This window comes from Lepisma saccharinum, chromosome 2 (assembly GCF_977018435.1).
Source record: "Lepisma saccharinum chromosome 2, izLepSacc3.1, whole genome shotgun sequence".
Lineage (NCBI taxonomy): Eukaryota > Metazoa > Arthropoda > Insecta > Zygentoma > Lepismatidae > Lepisma > Lepisma saccharinum.
The window spans coordinates 205,156,531-205,177,027 of record NC_139230.1 but is presented as its reverse complement, the minus strand read 5'-3'; the positions used below and the strand labels follow the sequence as shown (position 1 = coordinate 205,177,027).

Here is a 20,497-nt window from a genome sequence, read left to right as displayed (position 1 = left end):
ATGTAATGTATGTAAAACTAATGTACTTGCACAAAGCCATCCTTCGCCTTGGGAATGAAAAACAAGTTTCCAATTATATAAGGATTTAAGGATTCTCATTCTCATTCACGACAGCTTCTAGCAGGTATGGTACCCAACCCCCATCAGTTCCCTCCTCCCATCCCTAATGAAGAATATTGTGCCACGAGCTCAAATTTCATTTCTTTATTGTTCATTCTTTATTTCTCTTTGTTTTTTGCCTTTATCTACAAATTCTCTCACTCTTCACGTTATCATCTATCTTGTTTCTCGATCTCTCCCTCTCCTCTCATATTCATTCTCTCTCTCTCATCTTCACTTTATTTATCTCTCTCTCTCATCCATCTTTATATCTCTTTCTCACTGACTTTCTGCTCCTTCTCTCTCATTCCTGACGTTCTCATCTTTCTTTCCTTTTTATCTGCCTCTCCCTCTTACTTCCTCTCTCTCTTTTTATTTTTGTTTCCACCTCTCTTTCGCTCTTGCTCTCTGGCTTTGTGCTTTCTCTCTCTCTCCCTCTAACTTTCACATATTTCTATCTCTTTCTCTGTCTTACCCTTTCATTTTATCATCTCTCTCTTTTTTATCCTCTTTGTTCCGATATCTCTTTCTCTCTGACTTCCTGCTCTCTCACACACAACCCTCTACACGTTCTAATTTTTTATCTAATTTCTCTCTGTCTTCTCTCATCTTCTCTTTATATCTCATTATCTTCTCTTTGTTTCTATCTCTCTTCCTCTATGACTTCCTACTCTCTCTCTCTCTCTTTCTCTCTCTCATTCTTTCTTTCTAAATTACTCTCCTTTCATTTTTCTCTTGCCTCTCTCTCTCGCTCGCTGACATTAACTTTGTTTCTCTCGTTCTATCTCTCTCCCCTTCTTTCTCAAAGAAAAAGTGAAAAAAGAAACAGCCACCGCTAGTGAGGAAGAGAGAGGAGGAAGAAGGAGGAACAATAAAAGTTTATTTCACAACAGATCCTAACAGGTGAGGTACCAAAACAACAACCATTCCCTCCTCCTATTCCTCTACACGTTCTCATTTTTATGTCTCTTTTCTGTGCCTCCCCTCTCATTTCTTCTTTATTTATAATTTTCTTCTCTTTGTTTCAATCTCTTTCTCTCTAACATCCTGCTCTCTCTATCTCTCTCACGTTTCTCCTTTTTCTTTCTCCCTTTCTTCCTGTTGCCTCTCACTGGTTTGCTGACATTCTCTCTTCCTGATGTTCTCTCTCTCTCTCTCTCTCTCTCTCTCTCTCTCTCTCTCTCTCTCTCTCTCTCTCTCCTCTCTCTCTCCCTCTCCCTGCGAAGACTGTTAAGTACAAAAGCTAATTCATCACAATTACTATCAGTTTTTTCACACATGTTAACAACTATATATCTTAAGACACAGTAAACGTTTGGAGCGTTTTAGATGCAAATCATTTTCCTTCCCTTCCTTGCAGTGGGCGAGCACCCTCGGTAGAGAAACCCTTCGCTTCGCCGCGCCTCTGCTCTAGTACACTCTGTTCCTAGAATCTTTGGAGCAATCGAACGAGTTGGTTTGAGTTGGTGTTTTAAGTCCACTTTATGCACAGTAAGGCTAATCGGGACTGGACCTACAGTTTAAAGTGGGATCCGAACCACTTGTGCCTCCAACGGGTATCGAACCCGGGACCCCTTGATTACAAGGCAATGACGTTACCACTGCGCCATGGGGGAGGCCCAAAGAGCAATCGAACGAAAATAAGTTTCTGCGCAAGTAGTGACTCGAGATGGCTCGACCATTGAACGCGCGAAAATAATGTGTGGAGGGGCAACGCGAGTCCAGCTATCAACAGTTTACACCAGCTCGTACTGCTGTGTTCCGCCCTCTCGCTTTCTCCCCTTCTGTGCCGTTATACGCGGCCTTGCTCCGCCGATTCCCGAGACAAAATGTAGCGTTCTGTTCTTAATACGTCACCATCAATAGGTATGTTTTAACCGAGCGGTTACAAAACTGTTGAGGAAGAAGTAAAAGTCTTGCCAAAACTCTTCTCCCTCTCGTTGCTTTACATCAGCGGAAATTGCCTCTACCAGTGATAATCCAACAGAATCTGGCTTTCGAATTACTGGCGACACAAGCTCCCAACGCAGAGCTAAATATTACATTACGTTTTGCCACACGCAGGAAATGTACAATTGCCTAGAAATCGTAATGTAATATTCAGCCCTGTATATACGTGTGCGTACGTAATGTTTGTTCGTGAATTCCAGTGGGGAAGCGTTAATGTCTCTCTGTTATTTAGTATCATTAGGAAATGAGAAATGGGATTGCATTTCTCGCATCGTGCTTTATGCATGCAATAACATGTGATCTCTGCTTCTTATCTGCTCTTTCACAACAAACATAAGTTGAAATCAAATACTTAGCCTATTCTCAAGACGAATTTCAACACTGAGTATTAGTGTTAGGTATGTTTTAATCACTTTATTTTAATTTCTATTAGCCTACTTAGCTGGTGTAAAGAAATTGTGGTTCTTGTTTGAATTTCACTCTATGATCACAGACTCATTGGGATTGGACCTACATTTAGATCCGAATCATCGTGCAATAAGCCTTCATCGGTAATCGAAACAGGGACCCTTTTTTTTACAAGGAGACAGCATTAGCCACTATGCTACCAAGTAACTGGTGTAGATTAGGGATGGCCAGATCTGGATCCTCGCGGATCCGAAATCCGGATCCGTTTGGCCATCCCTCATGAGCGCTTGTTTTGAGAGTAAGAATGTGTTTATAACATATTGTTACCTGTTAAATACGAGTACATATATAATATACATACATACATACATACATACATACATTATATATATATATGTGTGTGTGTGCGCGATTTGTAATTAATACACTTATTAGTCTTACACTTTGTAATTATATAACACTGCATATATTATGTTTTATTTTAATTTTTAAAACTGTAACTGTAGAACAATTGTATAATTTTTGAATAACATTTCTTTCTTGTTAAATGTGTTAAAGGTTTCATCCTGGAATGGAATGTGTCACATTTATGTGTGTTTCCATTTCCAATACATTCGAAGACATATTCGTTTCAATGGCATTTACAAAATCACCTCTGACATTTTATGTTAAAAAAGTAAGATTATTTTTGTGCACGAGTGTGTTAGCCGATGCGTAGCAAAGTATTTTAGGAATAACACTTGAAAAAAAATCTTGTAGGACTAACTAATGAAAAATTTCTTTGTAATCTAAGATCATAATACCTTTTAAGGTGTGGTAATATTATAATGGGATTGAGGTACGAAACTCTCGGATCCTTATCCGGACCCAGATCTGGAACTTTCGGATCCGGATCCGTTTGGTCATCCCTAGTGTAGATGGTTTAGTTGTTTCAGTATCAATGTTGAAAATGGCTCCCTAATTTCCACAAATTGATGAGTTATCATAAGTTAGACTTTTTTTAACTACAATAAAGTTGTCAACATCAAAGCTACCCCTGTGTATTGCACCGTCACTTTTCTACATCTATTGGTTAATCGCGACGAAGAAAATTAATGGAGAGTGGTGAAACAGATGATGGAACAAACACACCGAAGCGCTCTTACTTTTAAAGAATTCGAACCTGGGAACCGTAGGCTTTTTCACTCTACACTAAGCATTCTACATAATAATTCAACATAATAATACATAAAATTTTACAGAGATGATTTTGTACTTAAACATGAAATTTTGTGTGTATTGTAAATTATATAGAACACGTATTCATGAACTAGAACGTAGTGTTTTAAAGCTGGTATTGAAGTAAGGACCAAAAAAACCGTTGCAAGTAAGAAACGTGGCCCCTGTAAACATGTCAGCAGTATTCCACAATTTACTCGTCAGAAAGTGAATAATACGTAGAAATAAATTGTACATTTCAGTTAAACTCTGTTTCGGGAATCTGTAGATTACGGCCGTGCATAGAAGGGTGAAAGCGAGTGGACGGAGCAAAGCAGTACGCGCTGCTGCAAACTGCTGGTAGCTGCAGCCGCGTTTTCCCCTTCATGCACTAAGGCTCACACACGTTCATCGATCGAGCCCTCTCGAGCCACACAGACTTGTTTCCGTTCACTTCCTCCAGAGATTCCAAGGACAGTGTATAGAATATAAGAAATAGGTGCCTGCCTCTTGTTTGTATCTTTGTATTATTTTCCTTTGCACAAAATCGTAAGCATTTGTTCAGGGATTTGGAGTGACGTATCCTTCATGTTCACACCACGACGCAAGGGGAAAGGTAAATGTTTGTTTCTGTCAACAGTACTTTTCAACTACCAATAAGAAATATGTGGAGGATTTTGTTTCCGAAGATGATTTTGTAAGCAAATAACATCGAACTGCGATTAAAGTGAAGCTGAGAGAGGTGTCAGACAATGTATGTATTGAAGACAAATTGGAAATATTTTCTGTCTTTGACCCGGACAAGACGATGCTTAGCAACTGCAGACATGCTAGACAAAGTTTCCTATACTATAACTTAAAATAAAAAGATACAAAGCAATATTGCGAAAATCAATTTCTCACCCGCGTTATTTTCCTTTCTAGTTTTCTTTTCTATTGTACCATGAAACAGAAATGGAAGCCGATAAGTCTGCAGCATGATCTAAAAGAGCTTACTGAAAAGTTCTAAGGCTCGCCATGAAGGGAATTGAGGGAGAGCGGTGAAACTATTCACATATATCATCTATAATCCTTCATGTGTGTGTGCATGTGAAATTGTTTTGTTCAGATGATGCTTGATTGGAGGTACACTCTGTCCCAGATACCTCTGGAACAGACAAACGAAAGCAAGTCTCTGCGCAAGTAGTGACGCGAGCTGGCTTCACCAATGAACACATAAGAGGAACGGGATATCGTGGAGAAGGGGGAAAAGCGACTGGAGTTACCAGCCTTTCCAACAGCTTCGCTCTGCCCACTCTGACGCTATGCGCGACCTTGCTCCAGAGGTAACTGGGACAGGGTATAGAGTGCGTAAAAGAGCCATCCGAACGATTAGTTGAAAGATCTGAAAAAAGAGACAAATGCATGAATACCCATAAGAACATTGGGGATCAATTCCTCTGCATATGGCACAGTGAAGAAGTGAGTGGTTTATCTTGAGAAGTAGCAGTTTCTAAATTGAACAAACAATAAAATAGTACTAATGGGAAAAGTGGTGGCGGAAGAGGAACGCGCCATTGCAAGAGCAGTAGATGAAGCTCCGTAGATATCTATCTCATCAGCAATACTCTCTCTCTGGAATATGTGGAGCAAGACCGCGCATAACGGAAAAGAAGAGGAGAAAGCGAGTTGCCCCATCAAAGCAGTGTGTTCTGCTTCAAATGGCTGGTAGTTGCACTCCCTTCCCCTCTCATGCGTTAATTGACCCTCTCGAGTCACTACTTGTGCTTACATGTTTTCGTTCGCTCGCTCCAGAGATTCCCGTGACAGAGTATAGTTCAAACTTGTGGGATTCTCCACTGGTGAAAAACAACAATGAATGCGAATGCCAGTATACTGCTGGAAAGAGCAAAACTTCTGATGTTTTCCCTACCCGATTCGTGGCTACGAATAAAACCAAAATTCCACAACCAAAGAAAAGAAGCAGCATATTCAATGAAACACCCCATCCCTCCAGCTTCAGAAGATGTGAAGGTAAGAATAAGCGGATGACGTATGCGAAAAGTGTTGTTTTGCTGACACACTTTCTTTGTGAACGTCAATGAATGACATCAACAAGATGACGAATTTTGAAGAACGGGCAATGGTGCTTTGCGCTGTTGCAATAGTGTAAATACACGTGTATTGCTATTAACTCATTCCACATGTCCTTTACTGTCCGGATATAGTTCCTCAGACTATTATCTATTCCCAAAATACACGTACATATGTACGAGTATTAAATATCAGAGTAATCTGATGCCAACTTCGGCACGATAGGAAGTGATGTTCTAGGTGAAAAATGAGGCAAATATTAGGGGTAGACGTCATCGGTTCCTGAAAGAGTGGCTTGAATTCACAGACGTTCCGGCAATTGCGTTTCAAGACTAGCGGAACGTACGTGATGCGATGGGCTAATGGAAGGGTATCCGGCTGGTACGTAGAAATCAAGGGGCTCGGCTCTATCTCAGCACATTTTGTGTAGCAGCGATTTTATCTTCAAATCGTCCGTCTCTCTCTCCCCCCCCCCTTCTCTCAAGTTCTGATTCACCTGGATATATTTCCTTTCATTTGTTCATGTTCCTTAAAGGTTTATTTTGTACAAGCGTGTTCACTATATTTGTTAATCTCTACTGATGTATCGATGTCATGCATTCCATGAAACACATGAAAAATATATCACATGCATACCAAAAAGTATCATATGTAGACAGAACAGTCATAATTCTAATTTACATAAAGTGATCAATAAAAACGTTTATATTTCTGTAATAAACCACTGATGTTTTGAAATTAAGAAAGAAATGGCCACAAATATATTGAAATGTGAAACTTCTACATGGACAAGTTACTCATTATGTGGTAACTGGTTGTGTTTTTTTTAGATGTGTTCTCAGTTTCACTTAAAACAATAATATAAGTGAGTGAAGTTTAATATTACACCTATGTTTTACACAATACGATAACATCCAATACTACACTTCAAAATTAAAGTATAATGTTAATTGAAACTGCAATCAGGGACATTAAAAAGTAGGCTCCTATATTTCACTAGAATAATTTTTAATAAAATTCCTAATATTCCAGTCGGTATGGCATGTGATTGCCACATGAGAGGCGTGGCTTTGATTAATGGAATTGGTGGTCTCAGGAATATTAGAGTCGTTGTACCTGTATAAGCGAAGGGTGGGACCACAGCGCTAATTACACCACCTCTACCATAGCCGAGATCGAGAATATGAGTGGAGCCCTAACTACCCACACCCTATATGCCTTTACTGCTTAGTGCATTGCACCAGAGCTAATTCCACTTTATAAAACAAGCCACATAAGTTTAGTAGCAATAATCAGTGTTTAAAAAATATATAAAATATATGAGTACATAGTAAACTTTAGATTTGTAAACAATAAAAATAATTATGACTCGACTCAATTATTTTCCGTAAAAACACTTTGAAAATAAGTACTTTAATTTAATAGCATTAATCAGTGAAAATCAAAATTATTTTCTTAATAATACATAGTGAACACGATAACACTGTTAAGCCTTGTTTCCATGTTAATAAAACATTAAAATACTGACCAAGGCAGAATTTATTGTATAAAAAATATACACTAAAAAGGTAGCGTTTCTACCCTCTAACAGGGTCTTCTTCAGAGGTGTGAATAAACGTTACGTTTTTAGTGTATATATTTCTTATACAATAAATTTTGTCTTGGTCAGTATTTTAATGTTTTAGTGAACACGAGTATCTTGGGCTATTCTATTATTTTACACAAAATCAATATCCTAATACACAAACGATCGAACTGATAACCTTTTCAGACTAATTAAAATATGAATTTAATTTCTTAATGATCTTACTCGAGGGTGACAATTACTTTTGAATCCTCATTTCGGAGGAGATATGATCATGAATGCGGTTTGTTGTAGATATCCCCGAGAAATATATATTGCCAAAAAGTGACAAAATTGACAAAACGTAGCAGTGTGACTCCAATAAAAGTCATGCAAAATGTAACCAAAACGAAGCTTAATACCGCATGGACACCATCACGACTAAATCTACCTGAGGTCTCCCCCCCCCCCCCCCCCGAGAAATACAGAGGTAACTATTCCAACATGGCCACGAACTAAAGGTCCAAATACTTTGTTCGTTGCTGGAATTAATTAATATTGACGTTTTACCATGAGGTTAAACGATGCGGGGAGTCGACGGAACGATTAAATTAAAGGCCAAGAACTTTGAAGGGAACAAAGTCAAAGTTTATTTATAAGTTCACTCTATTGCTATGATAGGATTATTTGGACTGGGCCTACAGTTAAGAGTGGGGTGTAAGGAATAACCTTTTGAGAATGGAGCACCCAAAAGTCAACGTAGTACACCACGGTAACTGCAGTCTTGCCGGCCAACGAGGCTCTGGCGTCTAGACCTACGGCGAGTACAATCCTCTGTAGGGTTGTGTGTTGCACTCTGTCTTGTCCCAATATTTGTCCCGTTACCGCTTCAGCTTTTAACTTTTAATATGTGTAAGGAGATTCTTAACCCTCCCGAGAGACATGTTGATTTTAGATACGGCAAGGGCCCGTATAATATGATGGGTGCAAATAGCCTAAATGCTGACGCACCCACAATTTAAATTTCAATCAGTCATATTAACCATAGGATCCGAACTACTGTCAATATGATTCCATCGGTGACCGAACCAGAGGCTCCTTAGTCACACGACCAAAATTGAAAAAAGAAAAGAAAATCGTAGCCTTCGTTTAATATAGCATCCCAGAATTCCTTTGATGTCCCTGAGAAAATCACGGCACAAACTCAGTCAGTCAACCTCTCTTCCACGTAATACATCCTGGACTGCATTCTGCAGAAAATTAGGCTCTGGAGCAAGGACTCTCAGCGAATATCATCCTCTGTTGGACATCTGTTATGTACTGTCCATGTGCGTTTGCGATTATCCTTACATCAACTTCATCTAATCACCTTTCAACCTTATCATTGCGATTACCCAAAAGTTGATTGGTTGATTTGGTGTTTTAAGTCCACTTTATGCACAGTAAGGCTAATCGGGACTGGACCTACAGTTTAAAGTGGGATCCGAACCACTTGTGCCTCCACCGGGTTACCCAAAAGTGACAGAAAAGCAAAGTATAATAAAAGAAATCAAAATCAACAAACTCAGTCAGAATGGTCACTGCAGGGATTTGAACCTGTAACCTATAGAATGCACATTGTTGCCTCAATCCTCGAAATTTGTTCAAATAGTTTAAATAATTTGGCACAAGCTTTGTCTACCATAATAAAATCGAACATTAATTTAATATTCCTTACACAGCCATCTTGGGTAATTTCCATAAGAACGTGAGCCTTCTTACGGCAATAATCAAGCCCTCGACATTTAACGTTGTCACCTTGCAGTCGAGAATTTACATCTTTGATTATCTCTGTGGGGATAGATATTTTAGTGGTTTAGATTCAATTTTATAATGTAGATTTGAGTGAGCTTGAGTGTACACTAGGTAACTTTTAATAGATTTGACTTCCGGTCTCCGTGGCGGAGTAGTAATCGTTGCTAATCAGAGATGATGACACTCACTCCAAAGAATCATCTGAAAACTATCAAACATGGTGATGTAAATATACACGATGGAGAGATAATAATCGAAAATACACGTTCAAAATTAAACTTTCGTGGAATTCGCAAAGTTATTAATATACTTCTCTTTTATTATCGTACACAAACTAAAACAAAACCAAAATACCAGTTAAATACAGTAGTACTAAAATCCGTTGAAAACATACTCTGAAAATATTTAGAAATTTGAGAAAAGGAACTACTGGTGAATATGTAATTTTGTGATGTTTTCAATCAATTTGTTACGATTTTTATCTGTATTTATGTTTATTGCTAGGCAATGAGAGCATAAATGAGGTTGTTTTAAAAAAATTCGACACCAGTTTCCTCAATCTCACTCTGCCCTTGTTTCCTGGTTGCTACCTACGACTACAGCTTCCTGATAGCGTTCCCTGCGGTGAAAATATCGCTATTGAGTGAGTAATATTATTTGAGATTCTCATCCGTGCAAGTCTAGTTAAACACTCAAAATGTGCTCTCCAAATGACAACGCATCGATGGGCAAAGAAAGGTCAAGAGTCAAAGGTTATACGCGTGGCAATCAACCGTAAGTCTCACAAAAAATCTTCAAACTTTAGTAATAACGCTCGAACCACTTTGAACTGGAATGTATCACCGTGGTTGTCACTCCGGTAGATGTCTCATATTGCGTTTCGAAGATTAATAAGTAAGGTAGCAAGTGTATCACGGCTAGTCATTTTATTGGAGGATGCAATGAATATTTCTCCGCTTGTTCATCCTGCTTATCCAAACAGACGCTCATCAACAAACATAGAAGTTGTGTATGTGTTTCTTGGGTCTCCCTCATTTCACTTCACTTTTGCAACCTTGTGTTCTGACGTCAGACGAGGAATGTGTACGAGGTTAGGTTAGGCCTGTTAGGTTCCATTAGCATACAATTATTTTTTTTTTTATCTAGGCTAAGAGAACTAAACCTAGATAGCCTAATCTGACAAGGTAGGCTTTTAGCCTAAAATTAAAAAGCATTATCCCGTGACGTCAGAACTCAAGGTTGCTAAAGCGTTGTGCGATAAGTGAGACCCGTGTGTCTTATGTCCTTTCGTCCACAGATAACACATAGGAGGTGTTCTTTCATCGTGGAGGGGGAAACATTCGGTTGCTATGGTGAAATACGTTATGTACTAAAATTTCCAATTTTAAGGCGATCGTGAAATTTTAGAAACAACAGTGAGAGGGGCTGAATAATAATATTAACCATGTTTGCTATCAGTGCTGTCTGTCACTGGCGGCAGCTAACATTGTTCTTCAAATTTATTTATCTAACCTTTTATTGTATTTTTCTTTTGAACGTGTGGTATTTGAATTATTTCCTCCTTAATTTTAGGTTAATTGTGATAATCAACTTAAATGATGACTAACTTAAATTGATACATAAACAAACACAATAAAACAACCAGATGTTTAGCTCTAAAGTGAGATCTGAACCACTATGTGCCTCCACCAAGTATCGAACACAGGGCCCCTTGATTACAATTTGACGTTCGTTACCAATATGCCATCAGGAAAGCTCAGGGAATAGAATCGAGAACATTCTGATGAGATATGTAGAAGTTAACACCCAACGTTCTCTGTCATAGAAACAGTAATTCATCTGTACAGTAACAAGATACAACAGCTACATAAGCAAAGAAGTACTTTTCTTGGAGAACCAAAATACTTGGAAAATATAGTTTTCAAGTGTTAGTAGTATACCCCAGAGGCTCCTGGATCGTCCGAGGTGAGGTGGGACGAGCCGAAGCCTTTTATGAGCTATTTTCAGTTTTTCTGTGCATGTGTGTGCGTGTGCCTTGAATCCTTTTATGCCCTTTTTGTGCGTGTGTATTGAAGCCTTTTATGCCCTTTTGTGCGTGTGTGTGCGTGCGCCTTGAAGCCTTTTATGCCCTTTTGTGCGTGTGTGTGCGTGCGCCTTGAAGCCTTTTATGCCCTTTTGTGCGTGTGTGCCTTGAAGCCTTTTATGACCTTTTTGTGCGTGTGTCTTGAAGCCTTTATGACCTTTTTGTGCGTGTGTCTTGAAGCCTTTTATGACCTTTTTGTGCGTGTGTCTTGAAGCCTTTTATGACCTTTTTGTGCGTGTGCCTTGAAGCCTTTTATGACCTTTTTGTGCGTGTGCCTTGAAACCTTTTATGACCTTTTTGTGCGTGTGCCTTGACGCCTTTTATGACCTTTTTGTGCGTGTGCCTTGACGCCTTTTATGACCTTTTTGTGCGTGTGCCTTGACGCCTTTTATGACCTTTTTGTGCGTGTGCCTTGACGCCTTTTATGACCTTTTTGTGCGTGTGCCTTGACGCCTTTTATGACCTTTTTGTGCGTGTGCCTTGACGCCTTTTATGACCTTTTTGTGCGTGTGCCTTGACGCCTTTTATGACCTTTTTGTGCGTGTGCCTTGACGCCTTTTATGACCTTTTTGTGCGTGTGCCTTGACGCCTTTTATGACCTTTTTGTGCGTGTGCCTTGAAGCCTTTTATGACCTTTTTGTGCGTGTGCCTTGAAGCCTTTTATGGCCTTTTTGTGCGTGTGCCTTGAAGCCTTTTATGACCTTTTTGTGCGTGTGCCTTGACGCCTTTTATGACCTTTTTGTACGTGTGCCTTGAAGCCTTTTATGACCTTTTTGTACGAGTGCCTTGAAGCCTTTTATGACCTTTTTGTGCGTGTGCCTTGAAGCCCTTTATGACCTTTTTGTGCGTGTGTGTTCGTCCGTGGAGCAAAGTCGCGCATAAGGGTAAAGAAGGAAAGAAAGTGAGTGGGCGGAGCGAAGGAGTACGCGCTGCTAGCTGCTGTCACGTTGTCCTCTTAATGTAATCCCTTTCCCTCTCACGTGTTTTTTGGTCGAGCCCGCTCAAGTCACCACATTTGTGCGGAGGACTTGTTCTTTCTCACTTGCTCCAAACACACCAGGGACATGGTTTTGGTTGGAAGATTACACTGGTCGACATGGGTTTCGATATCTCTCGCAGATGACTGTCGTCTCTGAATTATTTCCGCATGCTGATTCCAAAACTGAAATCCACTTTTACCCATCACGTCTAGTTTCTTCTTCTTCTTCTTCTTCAGAAAACAACAATACAGGGTGATTCAAAAGTCCCAGGACACCCTCTTTTCTCTGAAACGGATGCGGTAATGGCAGATCCAACTTCACCTGGGTACATCGGGGTAAGGGGCCCCATGTGTGAGGGTGCTTCCGGCACATGGCTGCCATCTTGAAGTCCGCCATATTGGATCGAGGTCAATTTTTTCAAATGTCAAGGGTACCATGTGGGGGTATCACATGGAAATCCTGATTTAGGAGAAGTCCTGACGTGATGAGAAGAAATTTGTCATTTCCGTGATCAGCATTCAAAATACTTCAGAATTGGTTTGTAAACAACCAAAATTTCCCCTTGTATATATTTATTTTCTTTCGTTCTGTAATAGATGTAATGGAATGACGAATATGATAATTTTGATTGTGACAAATCCTGACGTGATAGGGAAAAATAAATGTCATGTGCGTGATCAACATTCAAAATACTTCCAGAATTACTTATTGATTTGGAAACAACCGAAATTTTCCTTTTATTGCGTTTTGCAATAAATGTAATGTAATAGCGAATATGAGAATTTTGATTGTAAAAGTGTGAAAACGCCTGACGTAATGGGAAAAAATGGATGTTATTTCCGTGATCAGAATTCAAAATACTTCCAGAAAACACCTATTGATTTGGAAACATCCGAACTATTTTCTCAAAATGTCGACCAGTGTTATTCACAAGTGTCACACAAAAATGGAGAAAATATTTGGTAATTTTAGTATCTTTAGTAACTGTTTACTAAGAATGTTACTTGCGTGTGACTTATGTGTAAATCTCATTCGAGACGTTCTCTCCACAGTTAAATTAAAAGACACTCATAATTAATTATGAAATCCAAATTATTGGAAGACTTACCCATCGCCTTTGAAGATTTCTTAGTCGTGGGCGTCCACCTAATCGCGTTCAAATCTTCGGACAACGTGAAGAAGCGATGATACTGCCTGGAATTTGGCCGAACCTTGATTAGGCTGCTTCCATTCATCATATATTGTAGACATTCAGCAGCTGCAACAAAGAAAAACTTGCTATGAGAAAGAAGAAAAATCTAGTTGCAATGCTCATTGAAAATGTTGATATATATTACATATTGAATTGTAATTGTGTGCTCATCATGTAGTATGGTAGTCGAATAGAAGAGAAGAAAAATATTAGAAGTGAAAGTTTATACGTCTTTCCCTCTCCTGTTTTAATTAAGGCTATTTTCGTAATAATAATAATGTATCATTAAGGGTTTATAGTTTCTACAAGTTTTTCACCCCAACAGACGATACCAAACTTAATGTACATTCATAAGATTGGTTAAGATGAGACTCAAGTAGAGCGTAATGTACTTTTTTATAATTAATTTTCATATGTATATAAAGAACGAGAAAAGTTTATTAAATTATATGGTGTATGAGCTCAGGAATAAAAAGTTTCTGTACGACGCCTTTCTTCAACAGAATTGGAATTCAGTCTAGTATGTTTAAGTTTTCATGTAATTCTTGGCACTGTCTCTTGATCTATACATAGCGCCCTTATTGTCGCTACTGCATAGCTGAAAGCGAGAAAGCGCGAAATGCAAATAAAAAAGTTAACTGCAGAAACGTCACTTCATCATGCAGGGTAATGAACGAATAAGGAATTAAAGCGCTATAAAAATAAATATTTTCGAGATTCAAAGCAAAGTGGCAATCATAAGTCAAATCATAATCGCCTGTTTGCAAGGACAAGAGAAATACAGTCTTCTGCACGTTTAACATATATTCGGAATATTATATTTTCAGACCTTTAGGGGCAAATAGCAAATAACGTCGTCGACGCACAATAAAATGTAATGATTATGATAATAAATCGACATCCTATCTTAGGAGGAGAGTTAAAGATAAGTTGAATCGAGTTAAAATGGTAAATTATTTAAGCTGTGTTGGAAATATATCAATCTAAATCCAGATTCAGAGGTGACATGTAGAATAGAAACGGAGGGATCTCTATCTTTTTTTACAAAAATTAAATGCTCTCTTTGAGGGAAGCAATTCTTAAATTAGAGTTAAAGCCGCAGTGGTCCAGCTGGAAGGGCGTCTGAGTGCCAAGGAGTACTATGGGATGAGTGATTTCGCATCTTCATTGAAATTCCTTGGATAAGTCTCTCTGTGGCTCACTCCAGAGTATACTAGTTCTAATACACTGGAATGACAACATACACACAGGAATGTAAATCATCAGTTGAAACAAAAAATGCATAACGTCTGTAGCACAAACAAAATGTTTAAGTGCATCATCGAGAAAAAAGATGCAGGAAGACGCATCAAAAAACGAATCATGTATTAAAGTACAGCTCAACATAGGACAAATTACTCTCTTGCATCAAAATAAAACTTACTCCCTTGGATAAAATTATGCAATTTGGTGTTACCTTTACAAACGATATACAGAAATACAGCAAACCGTAAACCTGATTCTTGGCATAGGCCACAAAAACTCCTTGATGGCATATTAACGAAATTTTTGAAAAGTCGTAACACACAGCAAACACAGTTACATTAAGCGAGCTCATACACTGATGTAGTAGCTACAAAGCACATACTTCCTAGAAACACAATGTATGGTATTCGATTTTAAAACACGCAGAAGAAAATGAAAGAAAACACATTTAGATCGCGTATCGTGGCGCAAATTCAGTGTGAATGGTTCACTTTACATCTGCATGTTTTAAAAGTGAACAGCATTCGTCGATTTTTTAGGAAGCAAGAAAAAGTGTCTTGAGTAACTAAATTCATGCACGGAATATTAAGTCATTCCACGTTAGTTTTAAGGCTCTTACACACAATATGCAAATCCATAAACTCCACTTGTCAGACAGTCCACATTTCTTTCTATATGTATTTTGGTTTTTGATCACCTCCACAATTACAACCACCAATCTACTTGAAATGCAAGAGCTTCTTAGATTCAGACACAACTCTGGAGCATTGTATAGCACCTGTCATGCGCCATTTTCAAAGCAGCACATTTCTCGTGAAGTTGTTTGATGTGGTGTACACATCGGAAGGGCCTTTTGCTATTATCTGCACGTAATGGAGCTTGACAGACACTCCGTAAGTATCAAAGGCCACCAGACCCTTGGTCCGACGAACAAGGGTTTATGGGTGCGATTGGATATTTGATGACAAAGGCTTTAACGACAGACTGTCTCGTCGGTTGAAGCAATAAATTTGTTTTGTATATACTTTCCCTACAGTACTTACTATGATAGCTTCTGTCTTGCAAACCTGATAACACTAGTGCCTTACCAACTGCTCCATAGCATTAATGGATAGAAGAATCGCGCAGATGAATCCGCAAGCATTTAAGTATCCTTGTAGATGTTCGGAACGCATTTTAGTCACAAAAAGGGCAAAATATGCATTCTTAAACAATTTTGTTCATGGTATCGTGTATTAAATTTCACTCAAACCTTTGTGAAATTTCCATTTTTTTTGTTTAAAACTTCATGCAGATTTCCTCAACTTCACTTCGCGTTTCTGACACTTTTGGCTAATTACGATGGTGATAAGATTAAATACATGAGGGACAATCGGAAACACATTGACTGCACAAAACACAAGCACCATAAATAATTATTCTAACCATTGGTCCAGACGCCAGGCCCCTGTTAATGATGTAAATTTTCTGTTCGAATGTTTGTATATTCTATGTTAATCAAATAGAAAATGTAAATCTTTGGTCACAGGTCTTTTGCGTGTGTGTGTGTGTGTGTGTGTGTGTGTGTGGGGGTGTGTGTGTGTGTGTGTGTGTGTGTGTGTGTGTGTGTGTGTGTGTGTGTTACCTGTTTTTCATCAGGTAAAAGGACTTATCGCACAGTTTTCTATACTCTATCCCAGGAATCTGTGGAGCAAGAGAACGAAAACAAGCCCTCTGCGCCAAGTAGTGACTCGAGAGAGCTCGACCAATGAACGCGTAAAAGGAAAAAATGGGTTATGCAGATGAACACGCGATTGCAGCTGCCAACCGTTTATAGCAGCACGCACTACCTCTCTCTGGCCACTCGCTTTCTCCCCTTCTCTATCGTTATGCGCGGCCTTGCTCCACATATTCCTGGACAGGGTAAAATTCCAGTCTTGTCCTCAAACGCTACGCAATATGAACTTTCGGAGCGGTCAACTAACAAGTTGCAAAGTGTACAAGCACGTCTAATGTACTCAAAACGTTTAAACGTTTCCAACAAAGTAGCCTATTTTTTTTTTACTTTGCACGACGGTGGGAAAATGTACGTAAACTTGGCACAGACTTTATTTTCTACATTGTCCGTGGAAAGAACAACTATTGTCCGAAAACAATTATGTATTAAATGTTGAATAATACCGATACTACCAGTAAAAAAATCTCCTTCTCGGTGAGCAGGGACCGGAGTTCCTTTTGTCTTGCAGAGTCAGCAGAACGTGTTCAGTTGGTTTGCTCAGAGGAATAAGGGAACGCGCAATGCATGAGAGGGAGAAAAAAGTGACGCTGCAAATTTGCTCTCTCGTCGCTCGAGATGGAACCGGCTTCAGCATCCCTGATTTGCAACTGTGGAAATTGTTTGCCTGTTTTGAGTTGTCTGCAGACACAATCCTCTCCCAGCCGCCAGATGGAATTTATGAGAAGCAGAAGACTTTTGTTTCAAATTCTAAAACTTTCTGCTTCCGTAATTCAAATATTCAAATAGCTGAAGCTTCATATTTCCTCCTCTCAAACAATGGTTTGTTGTTTCCATACTGGAAGAAGTTATACATATATGTAATATATGTGTGGTGGGTGTATGTGTGTGTGTGTGAATGTATGTATGTATTCACTGTGTCCACATCCTCCAATGAGAGTCATATTTTTCCAGTTGGATGATTTGAAAGATGTGATACATTCGACAGAGTATTTATGGCATTATAGTCGAATACATAGAGTATGTAAATGTTGTATGAATAAATTGAACATCGACGATGAGGACGAGTGATGATTTGATGAAATTGATGAAGGAGGGAGTCACAAGGAACATCTATGCTTAGGTCGGGATTCGAACCCGGGACCCCTGTAGTCGTTCCGGGCTGTGCTAACCACTCCGCCACGAAGGTCGATTGATTGATTGATTTGGTTTAATTTACTTAGTTTTTCTTCCCCTTTTGGCTAATCACGAAGTTGAGAATGAGTTTTTCTTCCCCTTTTGGCTAATCACGAAGATGAGAATGAGTTTTTCTTCCCCTTTTGGCTAATCACGAAGATGAGAATGAGTTATGAAGTGATAAAGTTGAAGAAGAACACTTACAAAGAACACCAATAACCAGGACGGTATCTGAACCCGGGATTCCTACGGATGTCTGGTATTTTCATATACGTATTGACGAAATTGTAGTAATGGTATACGTCGAGTACCGCTATGCCATCACGTTCCTTTTCTCCAATGTGTGACGATGATCTTAAGGTATTTTTGCACGTCTGTTCGGTTATTTTGAATCGAAACAGTGGATATATCCTCCATTCCGACCCCAAAGAAGGCCAGGATGCAGCAATTTTCTGGAAAACAGGGGTGTCTTGTGCATTTAAGCATTGTAAGCAATGTCTACAAACAAAGAGTAAGAATATAAATAAGATTTTGCGGAGTTCTTGTGTGTGTGTGGGGGGGGGGGGGGTGTTGCCAGCAGAGACAGTTATGCGTGGCCTTGTTCCAGAGTGTCTCTGGAAAGCGTATGGTACAATTATGGAATTAACTATTGCTTTCTACCATTCTTCATTGTAGCTGTTTAATCTCAGTTTGAAGTCGGTAAGAAACACAACAGAGGAGGTCGAATTAAAGAGAACTTTTCCTTTTTTTATTTTTCTTGTATACAATCTAGCTTATAGCTTTATCACGTATTCGTTAATATGGATTTCGCTTACTTTGAAATAATATTTTCACATTATTGCACTGATAAAATTAAATTACGTTTACTTTAGGAATATTACAAATTTGTTCAAAATAACCCACTGGATTTTCAACTTGCATAACACCAACCGATATCATAATTGCTAGTTATTTATTATTTAACTACCGCAACAGAATTAAAATGTGCCGTTTGCTCTGTTATGGGTACTTCTGTATATTAATATTCATGGATTAGGCTTTACGATACCATAAAAGGAGATACAGTTAGCATTACATTCAAGTTTTACTATCGAGCACTGGAAGCTTCTTTGTGGTAACAGAAACGACTTGAGATAGCAGATATTTATACACTAATAAAACTTCATCTAATTATGATATGCCCACAATATAATGAGAGAAAACAAATAAAACTGATACCATTTGCATTAGTTAGCATCCTCTGAATTAAACCATGTAGCAAATAGGTTACAACGCCACCGTTTTCGGATATCCATGAAATGTCTCGGAAATATTTACCTCTGAGGAGATTGGAGTCTGAATGGAACCCTGAGACTCGAGAATTAAGCAGGGGAGGAAGTCCTAAGAATTCTCTCACACACACAACTGCGGACACTTGTCTTCATATTATTATTGTTATTAGTGTTATTATTACTACTAGTTAAGGCCGCACTGGACCTTTGGCCCATTCCAGAAAAAAAAGTTTCTATAACTTTTCTGCTTTCAAAAAACTACTAGGATATTCCAAATTCTGACAAGTTACATCTGCTTAGGATTGCTCCTAGAGAATTTGATAACTTTCCAGTGGCTTGCTTTCGATGCTGTCTATATATTATTAGCAAGAATCTCGTGACTTTCTAATCTTATTTTCCATCACAGATATCTAAACAACAAAAGCAAACCAGACCAAACCATTCAAGTGAATGGTGTAGAAGGAATTCTAAGCAGATGCAATTTGTCAGAACTTGGAATACCATAAAGGTTTTTCGGAAGGAGAGGAATTTTTGCAAACAGCTTGACTGGCGTCGATCGAAAGTCCTGTGCATCTCAGTCTCGAGCACGGCAAGTTTTGCCTCATGATATCACCTACGAAAATTCTCGTTTTGAGTCCAAGCCAAGGTATTGAATCTGTTCATTCACCTAATTCATGCAATCTTTATCATAGATATATTTCATATAATACCTAAAGAAATAATGAAAATAACTACAAATTCACGATAAAATACAGTATTCTTGTGAATTGTATTTCATTCCTTAATACTTAACTTCCAGGCCCGTGATTAGCACTTCAAATACTTCCCCCTCCCCCTAACTGGCAACTCAAATAGAAACGTGCTTATCAATCATCACTCTAGGGTACGCAGCTGCTGGCTGTGATCTATCTCAATGTTTCCACATATTATTCTCCAGTGCGTTACAATATAGATTTGTTGGTTATTTGCTTAACATTGTAAGTGTTGTCAAAATTACCAACATGATATCAAGCTACCTTCTTAAACGATCATGTGATAATTCTGTTCTACACCCACGTCAACAGAAAATTTGAAACGTTTTCCAACTGATAACATTAATGCTATTAGACTTTGATAACTGCCTAAAGATTAGAAAGGATTAATAGAACCGCATTTGATTTCGAATCTGGTTCATTATTTTGTTGGTTTTACATTCTCATTATTGAATATTATTGCTTACAGTTAAATAGACAATGTTTATTGTTTTGTACTATCTAATCAAATACGAATATCCATATATTTACCAAAAACAGTAATAACTGATAGTTATAAATAAAAGTATTTTGTCGGAAGTTGTAGTTTGATATAACAAATTGTTGTACTAATACCTGCAGATATAAAAGCGCCAACAATAAGTTTGCTGTCAGGTATCCATGGAAACTGTTTTAGGTACAATTATTTGCAAAAAAATTGGAAAATATCCATTTCTTCTGCCATTGGCATTACAACCCTTTACAGATCTTAGCCTTCTCAACAATGTCATTCCATGTCTTCTCCTCGTTTACTAGTTCCCTCCAGTTTCTTAGAAATAGTTTCCTCAAGTCCTCATGTATATTGTCCATCCATCATAATTTGGTCGTCCTCTTGGTCTTCTTCTTAGTCATTGATTGATTGACTTGCTTTTATTTTACTTCGCTTTTTGTGCCACTTTTGGCTAATTTGCGAAGATGGGGTTGAGTGATTATATGATGAAATTAATGAATGGACACTCA

General features: G+C 38.5%; 1 protein-coding gene across 2 annotated transcripts in view; it reads right to left on the bottom strand.

Moving 5' to 3' along the window:
- Positions 1-20,497, bottom strand: part of LOC145984281 (inactive phospholipase C-like protein 2) — a 744,169-nt gene that overhangs the window by 314,116 nt on the left and 409,556 nt on the right. For both annotated transcript variants that reach the window (XR_014441294.1, XM_083117918.1), the window contains exon 2: positions 13,257-13,406. Coding sequence is in view for 1 of the 2 variants with exons in the window: in XM_083117918.1 (XP_082974044.1) it covers positions 13,257-13,406 (150 nt within the window). In the remaining variant the exon portion in view is untranslated. The remainder of the gene's footprint in view (positions 1-13,256; positions 13,407-20,497) is intronic.